A 13,066-nucleotide genomic window follows, 5' to 3' on the forward strand; every position below is an offset into this window, starting at 1 on the left:
ACAAACAAGTTTCATTTATTTTCACACTTTCTGGAGACCAATAAGGAGATTGATGATTATTTTGATGAAAATCAAACATTTTTAATTAAATTTCAAAAGCAAATATAGATTTATTTTGAAAGTTATGAGGAATATTGATATTTGAGAAAGTCTTATATTATATGGATTTGATATCGATTGCCAATAGATATACATGTATTTATCATTTTACATGAAAACAACAAAAAGTTATATTACATGAAAACAACAAAAAGTTGTACTAATAGGTTAAAATGCAATTGGTATACATTTTGTTAATCTACAATTACTTTGTATTGTTTAAATATTCTATGTAATACAAACATTGCACAGCTTGGTGTATACAAATGTATATATATATTACATGAAAACATTTGAAAAGGTTGAATCGTGAGCTGAATAATATATAAATAAGACAAGCTGGTTCAATAATAATTTAGCATTTTCATATATATTACGAGCGCGAGTAGCTACTGCAGTAAACCTTATCACAGAAATCCAGATTTTGTATATTGTCTCTGTCGGGGAAGGTACAGCACAAATGACCACCACGACAGATATGTGCCAGTTTTCTTAGTTTTAAAAAATAAACGATCGAATTCCATCACGCCATCACGTAAGTCTACCGATTCATGGATTTGAAACACAGGGACTTCGATCAGTTATCGCAGTAATCCGAAGGGTTCTGGGGTTGATATCGCCTTAAAGCTGATTAAAGTTTGCATATAGTATATAGCAAGATCGTCAGAAAATTCGGACTATAATCGCAGTAGATATTGTGATTTTGTGGTCTGGCCAGGCTTGAACAACTTACCGTAAACAGTTTCGTCCTAAATAAACAAACACTTATTTCAGTGAGTCAACAAACAGATTTAAACTTTGTAAGCAACTTGCCTTTAATTCATGTTGATAGATATTAATTTCTAGCGACAAACATCATTTTGATGCTTCGTGTGAAGCCCGTGTCCACGTGCTTCCATTTTGACAGAGTGCTCGCTCACGTAAACAGACGGAACACGTGATCGCTAAATATCGGACTAAATCTCATAAAATCTCGTGAACAAACTACCAAGTTGTAAACAAAAGAAATGTTGTTAGCCAAAACCTGGAGGGTATTATGAAAATCAGGAATTTGTTTATGCTTGGTTGTTATGCCATCCTTATTTCTAGTAGTTAAACAAGTGTCCTCTGTAAGGTAACGTCAGAATCTCGCAGTTATCTCCCTTCAAACAGTATTTTCAATATAGATTTGCAAAAATCGATGCAGGTGTAGATATTTACAAGACATTATTATTATTGTTTATTCAAAATAATTCCTGAAATGTTCAAAACATTATCAGCATAGTTAATACATTTCTGTGCACATCTACTTTGATTGACGGACTACAATGACGTGCCTCATACTTGGAACTAATTATAAGCGAATCATTACCCCTAGTTACAGAAATTACCACCAGAGGTCTCAAATTCCGGGCTTCCGCCGAAGAGAAATTTATACTGAATATACCTTTTTTCATGTAAAAGCACTTTATTTGTAGTCTTGATAGTTTTCATAAATGTATATATAGTTCAACTACATCATATATGTACCGAAAGAAACTACAAAATGAACTGTGAAAGGAAATATAACGAAAATGAAAGTGAGAGATTGTGACGTCACAACTCGTAGGTGATTGTAATATGGCAGGCGTAAACGCCTCCATAAAAATCATTCTGTTTAGAATATCAACATTTTGCCAAAATCTTCAACAGGTGCAAATGAACACCAATTTTAGGACGACTACAAAAATTCTCTATTTCTCAAATTGGGAAGCAAAAACACACCAAAATAAATAAATAAATAAAATGGTACTACATTGATTTGCATTTATTTGTGCATAACCACATGTGATGACACCACATTGTAAACCACAATGACAGACTTATTATATATTTTATAAATATGTTTAGTAAAATGGATTGTTATGTCTATATAAGTTGTAATGATTTATTATAGCTTATTATGTCGCATGTTTCAATTCTGTATCATGTTGCATGTTTTACCTTTTACTCGTAAAGTATTAAAACATTTGTCAACTTCCTGCAATGAATTGACTTCATAAACACTTACAAACTTCATCTCCAAAGCATATGTATTTTTTAAATAATGAATGATGTTCTGAACTCACTCTTAGCCAAAAAGGGTCAACACATACTTTCTTAATCCAAGTAGAGGTACAGGCTTATTACAGGACAGTTATATGACACACTTGCCTTTCATCTAGACAGCTGGGGTTTGCCCCCAATCGAAAATGAAAATGTATTGGGGTAACCTGTGCCGAACAACATGATTTTTCTCCGGATACTTCTGTTATCTATCACACTGCAAGACCACTAGCACACTTCCGTAAGAGCCAATATGATTGATTTGTTTTGCAATTGTTGAAAAATGATCACATGTAACGATTGTGTATAATGTACTAGAAATAAGTTTGCTAACATCTAGTAATTACATCACAATGAACAAAATATTTCAATTAATTTCTAAAGTCTGGTGTAAATACTGACCTGTTAATTTTTACTATATATGAGATGGAAGTACAATGGGGGTAAATTTGTGTAGCTTTCTTAAAACCGTTACATGATGATTAATCAAAGCCGTCTAAACAACCACACATATGTGATTTATTAAGCAATGCAACGAGTTGGAAAACCAACTAGTAATTAATCAAAATTAACACTAGCATGTAACTTAATATCAGAAAACAACAAACCTATCTAATCTGAATTTAAAATACCCTACCACCTTTCTTTTTATTAAAAATGTGAAGCCCAATTAAAATGATTGTATTAACATTCCACTTTAATATTATATGCATCCAAATATTGAATAATGAGAAAAAATGCATAACAATGGTAAAATGCTGTATGTGTAACAATCCCACGGAATAGCATTTATGGGATGGGTAAGTCAGTTCAAGCAATTCAAATTACCTACTAGGTAAACATGTGGGCTACAACCTCAATTTGTGACCCACATGATTATTCTTTTCGAAAATTGTCATTTGGCATCATCGTTGTGATTCCATTATCACCATTTTATGTCCCCAAGAGGTACTGTAAATCATTCTGTTTATTGCACACGCTCTGAGGTCCAGTACCTAGCAGGCATCATTCTCCCGAGTAGCAGGCACTCTTTCAGATACGTGTATAACTAAAATTCTCTGATAAACCACATTAACACTCCGGATACAGGTGTATATATAACTATCACTCTTTATGATACCTCAGGTATCTAACACTTTCAGATACCTTAGATACCGAACACACACATACAACATCTGTTCCAAGGAATGCGGCACTCTGTTGACTAGGAGCCAAAAACACACTGTTGCTGAAAGTCTGTGATAAGCAGCTTGCTCAGTCCTGTGATTTGTGTTCCATTTTCACACTAGAAGGATTTTCTTGAGTAAACTTTTGAAGCCTGCGTTTCCGTACTTCGTGCATCTCATCATTGTGTTCCTCTTCGTGAGGGTCTTCCCATGATGGAATCGTTTCCTCTTTTGCTGGCGAGAAACCTGTTGCTCCTTCCAGACCTGTAAAATCTGAAAGAAAAAACATATTTGAAGAAAAAATAAAGCGCAATAAGATATTTTATGTTGATGAGTATTTTTATTACCTGAGTAATAGGATCCTGACCCTACATACATTATTTTATATTTATTTCAGTTTTGGTTTCCCTCAAATTACGAGTACCAATTATATGGTTTTATGAGCTCAACTAAAAAAAAAACTATAAAAATTACTTTTATTTGATCATTGATTACATAAAGCCCATAAATTGTCTGGCTAAGGTTTGACTTGATCTAAAATGAACATGCCTAAATGCACATGGTATACACGGCCTTACCTAATTTTTGATCCTCTGTATTGGTTTTATCTGTGGAATGGGGGTCTAACCCTTTTTTCTCAGTATCAGCTTCCTTTTCTTTCTTTATATCAGATTTGTTTTGTGATAACGGAAAACTTGCTGTACTGATTTCTGCTATCCTGTAAAAAGAGACAAATTTCAACTGTACTGACAACTAGGTAATTAAGAATGAAAAACGATTCATTGTGTCAGTTATCTAAACATAGCGATTCAGTCCTAAAATCTAACAACAACAGAGAGATCAGATCAACAACAAAGAAAACATAACGTAGTGATATTAGACATAATATTAAATGCCTCTCCACCTGGTCCAGCAGGGCCGGTAGAGGAATTGAAACCATTCGTGGTATCAATGTTATACAAATATAGCAAATCAGTCCTACAAATGTAGCTTAATAATAGAATACTGGAAAGTCATCATGCTCCCTTTGCATGCCTGACAATATCTGTTGCTTATACTTGTAAGAAATACACCAACTTATCAGTACATTGATGTAATTAATATTAAGGAAATTTTACAAAAATCTTCCTACAAAAGATATGGCATGAGAAACAAACACCAACCCAAATGGAAACAGATTTATCAATGAATTCACATACATAAAGCGTTGACAAAATATCCAGCTCATGCACAGTACTTTAATGAACCATACCCAAGTTTCATAATCATTAAAATATGATAATTTCAACATTTGATGTCAATCCTGGGAAGAAGCCATAACTGCTGATTTTCAGGAGAAGGGAGCTAACTCTTACCCTGTCTGTGTGGCTACAGCATTGTACTGTTGTATGAGCACCATAGCCCCGTCCAGCAGGGCCTGTATGTCTTGTAACCATTGAAGTCTGGCTTCTACATTCTCCCGTTGTTGTCCCTCCATCGCCTTCAGTTCCTCCACAGACAGACCTGTCAGGTTTCTAGGGGGCCTCGGCATGGCTACATATACAAACATTTTAAACTTAGGTATAGCTAAAACACAAATTGAGGAAAATAACTCACAAATTCTTCGTCAAACTCATAATAAATCATCTGGAAATATTTCTTATTTTACTTATTTTTTGTCAAAGTGAGTTTATCCTCGCAAACCATCATCACATGAGCACAACAATAAAGAAATATTGTCTTAAAATTTGTTCAACAGAAAAAAAGATATTTCGAATATGAAAATAAACATGCAAGATTCTGAACAAATTAAACCTCAAATAGACTATCAGGTATTAAGGACATCTGATACATAGGAATATCTTACCATAGTTACCATACGGCATCATAAATGGCAGCATGGGTGGCACTATTGGAGGAACCGCAGAGGTAGGAGTGGTGGTGGGTGTTGGTTGTGTGGAGGTTGAGCCCACTGTGTGTGTGCCTGCAGAAGTCGTGGGCGTGGCTGCTGGGGTTGTTGTTGTAGAACTAGCACCTGTGGTACTTGGGGCTGCTGATAACAGAAAATATTGTCATAATGAATTAGTTTTGAACAACATTATTACAGCTTTATTTCACATCATAATGGGATGTTAAGCAGAAAAGTAAATTTAAAGTTTAAGTCCATGCATGTAGACAATCTCTATTGAGAAAGGTGTTGATATGTTTAACTTCTGAGGACAATAAATTCAAATTGACCACATTCACTTTCTCTTGTATATTACATCAAATGCTGTTAGTAGTACTGATAAGGAAAGTAACTTCTACATATGAAGGAGTAATACAGTAAAACAACAACCTCTAAAGTAATGAGAACATCAGTTCTGTGTGGGACGGTAACTGGTACTGCCCATGGCCTTCATATAACTTATATCAATTCTAATGTAACACTTGAGGAGTTACTATCAGATATATAATACATGACAGTTACCTTGTGGCTGTTGTGGCATGTTTGGCCACATTGGCGGCATACCAGGAAATCCCTGGAATACTGTTATAATAGAAAGGAACTGTCATAAATATGATGGAGAGAGAAAAAAACATCTGAACAATTAATGTAATATAAACAGATATTATCCAAGTACATGTAGATGTGCATTCAAAATAACCACTCATGTCTTAAAACTTAAGAATTTGGGTTAATTAGCTCGTCTGACTTTTCCAAGAATCATGTCTGTTATTCTATGCAAATGTTTTTAATCACAATGAATGCTTTGAAATAGTGGTCTACATCGTGTTTGCTTTCAAACATTCCAACACCAGTGACTCCTGAATCCACAAATTTCCCCACAATATTCATATGACAAGTAAAATCTAGTACTTAAGGTTCATCGTCCTGAAAACAAAATATGATGCCCCAAAACTCTGGGATACCGCTTGGGTAAAGTCCTGTTAATTGATACAAACAAGAATTCAGTAAATCTTGAATAGGATTCATGATTTAGGAAAATGAATGTCTTACAGTTTTGTGGCATTTGTGGCATCTGTGGTACTTGTGGCTGTTGTGGCTGTTGTTGTGGCTGTTGAGGCTGTTGCTGGGGTGTGGCCAGCTCTGGGCGGTTCATCCTTAATACATCCATTCTGCATGTAGGACAGGTCTGTTGGCGCTGGAACCAGGAACGCAGACAACTTGTATGGAAGATGTGGTTACAGGGAAGTTTCTTACAAGTGGCCAGCATATCCTCACGACAAATGATACAAACATTGTCCCCAGCCTGGAGCTCCTCTGCGGTAGCATCTGGGTACAATGTGTTCATGTTCTGTATAGCACGTCGGGACATGATCACATCATGAAGTGCCTTCTTAAAGCCTCTACAATAAGATAAAAAAAAATGTAATGTTAGTGCTTTATGTTCTCAAAAATTGTTTGTCAGTGTTAACGAGAACAAAGTGTCCTTTACATTGTGAAGCAACAGGTAATTTTCTTAAATTCAAATGAACATGTTAAGTTTGCATCAGTAATATTATGGAAGTAGCTATACAGTGACTTTGAGCTCCATAACTAGTTATCAGTATCAATTATCTGAAGTCAAACTTTGTTATCCCAAACTCTGATAACTTGAAGACTCTTCAGTTTCGATAGTAAATGTTCTATATAAAATATACCTGGTTACCTTAAATACTCGGGATATACAGACAAGTATTATCAGGGATATATGGTCATACCATAATAACGATCTCGAAAACCAGGACAGACATCAATCAAATTTCCCAGAATATATTACAAATTACACTCACCTCAAAGACAAATACATAGGACGGATGGCAAACAACGGGAATGTGTGAACCTTTATCATAATGGCCATAAACACTATGTACAACACAACCTTTATAAAACCTGAAACACAAAATATAACTACTTAAGACTTTTAGAACTCACAGAATTATGAATAACGTTTTCGTACTCCAAAATATATCTGACACTGGCGTAAGACATTTTTTAAATATATTATTTAGCAGATAACAGATAACAGATAATGCTGTAGCATAATGTACAAATACACTAGGTAGGTCTACAAGATTATACCTATAATAAGTTCTGTGTATAAAAGGTATACAGCTTTGTTTTCCCAAGGGTTCTCATTCTGAAGGTCAATGGAGTGAAGTAGGTATTTCATCAAGGTCATCCACACCACTGTCAACAAGACTGCATACTGAAAATAGACATTATTCAATAGAATCATGTTCACAAAATAGGCAGTTTCTAATAATGATTTCTCATAATCTTTATACATTTGTATATCGTATATATACACACATTATATGCTGGATTTGTTTTTGTAAAAATTGTAATACTGTATACAATAACGAAATACATTATCTTATACTGTATATAAACAGTGAAATCTGACGTTACTGACAGCATGGGACTGAATCATCTTGTCAGGGAAGCATGTTGCATTTCTAGTGGATTAGATTTTATATGCAAGCAGTTGATAAAGTCAGTGGTAAGTTAAGTCAGGTTCCACTGTGTTTTCAATTTTTTCCCTGATTATAATGAAACTCATATGACATATTGTAAGCAAAAACACATGTCAGAAGTACTTTATTACTTTGACTGTTGGTATCTAGAATAACGTGATTATTAAAATTTACTGGCCATGAATGAAATCAGTGTTATTCCACAAGGGAATAGATAAAAGCCTTACCTCAAACCCAAATACTAGCTGTACTGAGGCTCCCTTAGTGAGAGTGCTGTAGTAGGCATCATTGATGAAATACAGGTCCAACATTGCCAACAGGGCAAGCAGAGCTGGAAAAATAATCAGCTGGTGAGTATAAGGATATTTTTAAGATTTTTATAAACCTGATATACATTTTTATCCAAAAATAAATCCCTACCCATAAATAAACCCTCTTTTTCATTTTTGCAGAATCATAAATTTTGAGACGTTAAACTATAAAATGGATGACAAATACTCCCTCTCAAAACCTTAATACTAAATTTTAGGATAAATATGATATGTATCAAGATTAACATTACTGACTTCTATATGTAATCTTCTACAATCAGTTATTATGGGTGCACAGTTCTACTAAATGGACAAAAGGGGCTAGATTCTATGTCTGGAGAGCTAGTGAACATTTTCCATATCCATAATGAAAACGATACATCTTTGCCTTAAAATGTTTGTTTAATCGGTCTCAGTAGTCTAATACGTATACATGGGCTTTAGTTTAAATTGTATGGCCCAAATTATATAACATAATTATAAAGCCTGTCATTTGATGTGTTAGGATGTCCAACTAGTGGCGTTTTTCCTTGAAATGTTGATAATATTAAATATGAGTATTATTGGTAATACAGCAATCAAAAATAACTTACATGAAACTCGAGCATGAAATTTCACAGAAATCACTGGACTCCGCTCCATCTAAAAACAAAAAATAAATTTAAAGAATATTTAAATACCAGTAAGATTTAGAAAGTTTCACATATAGAAATTTATTTCAGAATGTTCTACTTAAACATAATCATTCAATATCCATAGATAGTATTTGCACTCATATTTTCCCCTTTTTGGAAAGGCAGCTTGCAATTGCACGTCCTCTATGAAATCACCAATAAATTCACAAATCACTGGAGAAACCTGTCCTCTATGGAAACCTCAAATCTATGCTTGTGTTCTAAATCAGAAATAGCACCAGTAAGATGAATACAATTTTGTAACAATAAAATTGATCAGATGCCAGTTTGTAAGTCTAATTGGACTGACAAATGACTGCCTGTGATTAGCACTGCTTGTCTTTATGTATTGTATTGTCTATTTCCTAAACAGTGAATACAAGTTTTAACCTATTAATCACCTATTGGTCAGATTGTCAAATGGGTGTGATGAAATCTTATAATGTATGACAAATGTTTCAGGGCTGTTTCCTCATTGGTTTGGGAAAGTGCCTCTTTGTCTCATTTTTTCAGGAGTAAACCACAAATTTTGGGAATTTAGCTTAAATATGAAATAATTTCATAATTGGTCCTAAAAAGCCCCAAGAAAAGCCCCTGTGTTGACAGATTCTCTTGTCTAAATGGAACAAATGGGAGATATACCAGGGGTAATGATTGATTTGAAAATTAGGTAAAGGTATTGGAGTCCCAAGCATTATAGGACACATGTATGGTGCAGTCTTTGTTAAAACTAGACAACATTAACGTTTCAGTGATATTTTGGACATCCAGTAGACCCTTGAGAGTAAGTTTTTGAGTCCCCAAATTGAGATCTGACTTGGGTTTGAAGGGACATGGCTATTTGACATATTTTGACCCTTCAGATTTCTGAGATATAGTGATTTGACTTCTGAAATAGCTCAATGTTAAGGGTCAACTGGATGCCCTGATATATGAGTCTTGAAGTCATGCTGTTCTGTGGGACTAGTCACCTATACTGGTACTCATAAGTAAAAAATATCCACTTACATAGTCCACCCTGTCCTCTGCCAGCCAGTGGAAGCATTTCAAGAATAACAAAAGGGTAAACAAAGCTACAAATCTTGGACTGAAATCATCTCGAAACACTGTGAAGGCCAGGCAGGTCTCTGTCACTGCATACCAAGATCTTTCGATCAAATGCTACAAAGTTAAAAAAAAAATACAAATTATACATAATTACACATTACAGTGGCATCATAATTATTACCAAAACAGTAAAAATGTCCTAACATATTGGAAATTGTTTTATTAAATATCTTCACAAAAAGGTCCCTCTATTTCAAAATTTGATTTGTTTAACAACAAAAAATTTGCAGAAATTTCATGTTGTGGAATTAGATTCACCTGTTATCAAAAAATAGCTCTAAATTTCGAGATGGTGGATGCGAAAGACACAGATATAGTATATATATCATAGAATGTCATTACATTTCACATTCAGATGATATCATGTTCATTACTATGCAGTTGGCTTAGAAAACATGATTCACTGTTGAAATATTATTTGATGGTAGGCAGAAAAAATAATTCATTGTCTACCTTCAGGCACTGACTTTTTACCTTTCATTATTCTTCAAAACAAACCCTTGGCAAGCCATTAACTTTTGACATTTCAGAATATTGCCCATTTGATGTTCAAAAGGTTTTTGACACAATTAAGTATTACAAATGTAGTTCGAAAAAGAGTATTATCAATTGTTAGCTCAGTCATTACCTCCAATTCTGCAGCACGCAGTTGCCCGAAGAAAATTTTCCTCATTAATTTTCCCATTAAAATGACTCCAACAAAAGCTTGTATATACAGCATCTGAAACAAAAATATACCTTGTCAATAATGAATTAATGTATGTTTTGCGAGTGTATCCCTGGTATGTGGAATTAATATATTGGTCATCTAAAGAGACCTTTTCTTTAACTCGCTCCTTTGAGTCTAAGCAAGCCAGAGGTCCGGTGTTTGAGCCCTGGTGAAAACATTGATATTAAACTTCATTGATCATGCACTCTTTTACATTGGCACCCATATATGCATGCATAGTTGCATACGTAAGGACCGGGAATGATACTTAATACATAGTATCACTTATACATGTGAAAGCATTGCTGTAACACCTGGAAACTTTAAGGACAAGTTCTTCCTTGTTGGGCGGGGGTCAGAGATGGAGAGTGTGTTGGGGGTGGGGGGTATAATATACGTTACCCTGGTAAAATACATACCAGTAGTCTTATTATATTACTGGTCGCAACATACTAAACATCATGTAACATAGCCCATAATAGGAATTGTAATTCTATGATATTTAAAATTTGATATTTATTAGTTACTCCACTAGGGATCAAACCTAGGACCTCTGGCTATCTATTCTTATGCTCAATCGTCCTATCAAGCTAAAGAGAAGTTCTCTCAAGCAGAGTGCACATGCATATGGTATATTAAAATATTGCGGCAAGTATTTGTTAGGCCAGGATTACATTTATGATATTACATGAAACTTATTTCGTTTCATTGCTTTATATGTAATGACCCCGATTTCAAATCTCAATTAAGTATATATATATGGTGTGATCGTGATAATCCCTGATTCTACATATACCTTTACAGATAAATAATATAAGCATGTTCTGTCAACTGAATGACCGAGGCAGTATTTATCATTGTGTACAATCTATTTAAGCCACACTGACCTACTCCTTTCACATTTATTTTATAGGCCTAATGTTCAAAATGAAATAGCATGTCCCACTGCGTTACATTATCCAATGAATGCAAGTGCTCTATGTGAATTGATAAATTCACCATAGATAGCTTTATATTGTCATGACATCATTTAGGATCTATAGTTGAACATGAGTGCCATGTCCGCGATTTTCTTATCACAGTGTTTCAGTCATTGCCTTTGAACAAAATCATGTTATGATTATAACATCTGTTTTGTTTTTATTTTAATACTGTGCAACATAAGATGTGTAAAGCACATGGAATATAGTGAATGATTTGGATCATTCAAATCATCTATGCTCTGTCCAATGTGTCAATACAATTACTTTCACAAGGTCTCGCGCCTAATACGTGTACTAATACGTGTACATAATCAAATATTGAACAAAATATTTTTTGCTAATGTTTACACTTGTCACTTTGATCTTTTAACTTATCGTTACTTACGGCCATACTCGGGTTAGACTTCGTTATATACACAACCGACGGATAAAACTGCTTCTTTTGATAATATGCATTTCCTACGACAATTGATGTCAGGATAAAGCTAACCCCCGTTAACAACACGGCCTTCATCTTGTGATTTTGGTTACGACTTCCAAGTCTTGATTCCAAGATGGCGGTACTTCCGATGTGGCAGCAAACTAAAAATAGAAACGGCGTCTAAAAATAGCTAAAAAACATGTGTCTCCCTTTCATTGGATTTTTGTAAACATAATTATAAAGGTGACCCGATGAGGTGTTAGCGAGTAAACGCGCATTTCTGAACAAGTTATTATTGATAAGTATCGTGCAGGACTTGAATTGAACTAAAATCATGCCGAATACAACTGTGTAATATTATTATAACAATGTAATAGAAAAATGAAAACACGCCGGTCCGGAACCTGACTGACGGTCCGTACTACTACACGTGTACACAGCTCCTAGCATCGTCTGTCAATATACACTCAATATATAATCAGGACCTGTGCACGAGTACATACCACGTACCCTTCATGTTGTATGGCAAGCCAAATGGAAAAAGTCCCAATTTATGGATAGGCCTATCAATAAATCGATTTATGGATATCAATAATTATTTTTTGATTTCCATAATTCATTTTTGGAAATCAATTAATATTTATTGATATCCATTAATGAATTATGGAATTCTATAATTCGATTTGTGGATATCAATAAATACCTATTTTGGGAAATCCATAAATAGACACATTTTAATTTTCAGGTGATGCCAGAAGGGCATAATCCAAATGTCATTATTTTTCTGTGAAAGTTTAGATGCAACTATGCTTTTTTTAAAGGTTTTAAATTGATTTGTATTATCCAAGCAAAATTGAGGGATGCCATGGTTGGGACCCAGGGTTCACCCCTCTTACAATATGAAGTCTCTCATAGGAGGTCTCTTTCACATCTTTCACTCATTTATTTTCATTTCGGCCAATTTGTTCGTTTTGTAAATTCTACAGACCCATTCATACAGTATATAAATATGGAAATCAATAAATACAATTTTGGAAATCAATTCATCAATTATATACACGCAGTGAATTTAAATGTTGAGGGCGTGCATCT

At 34.3% G+C, this 13,066-nt stretch overlaps 1 protein-coding gene across 1 annotated transcript; it reads right to left on the reverse strand.

The window, feature by feature from the left end:
- Positions 1 to 2,601: 2,601 nt before the first annotated feature.
- Positions 2,602 to 12,117, reverse strand: LOC117320101 (E3 ubiquitin-protein ligase synoviolin B-like). Its single transcript, XM_033874782.1, has 13 exons — positions 11,939 to 12,117; positions 10,490 to 10,582; positions 9,763 to 9,915; positions 8,674 to 8,722; positions 7,997 to 8,100; positions 7,375 to 7,501; positions 7,086 to 7,185; positions 6,310 to 6,659; positions 5,779 to 5,838; positions 5,176 to 5,361; positions 4,685 to 4,862; positions 3,908 to 4,047; positions 2,602 to 3,602 (listed from the first exon to the last, which is right to left on the reverse strand). The coding sequence occupies exons 1-13, from the start codon at positions 12,065 to 12,067 to the stop codon at positions 3,418 to 3,420; spliced, it is 1,854 nt and encodes a 617-aa protein (XP_033730673.1). The 5' UTR covers positions 12,068 to 12,117; the 3' UTR covers positions 2,602 to 3,417.
- Between the last annotated feature and the right edge of the window lie 949 nt (positions 12,118 to 13,066).

This window comes from Pecten maximus, unplaced genomic scaffold (genome assembly GCF_902652985.1).
Source record: "Pecten maximus unplaced genomic scaffold, xPecMax1.1, whole genome shotgun sequence".
In the NCBI taxonomy this organism is placed as follows: Eukaryota; Metazoa; Mollusca; class Bivalvia; order Pectinida; family Pectinidae; genus Pecten; species Pecten maximus.

Coding starts and splice junctions, on each gene's coding strand:
- LOC117320101 (XM_033874782.1), bottom strand. CDS start 12,067: ATGAAGGCCGTGTTGTTAACGGGGGTTAGCTTTATCCTGACATCAATT. Junction 10,583..11,938: donor AGTCTAACCCGAGTATGGCC/GTAAGTAACGAT, acceptor TTTTTGTTTCAG/ATGCTGTATATACAAGCTTT. Junction 9,916..10,489: donor TGCGTGCTGCAGAATTGGAG/GTAATGACTGAG, acceptor TTAACTTTGTAG/CATTTGATCGAAAGATCTTG.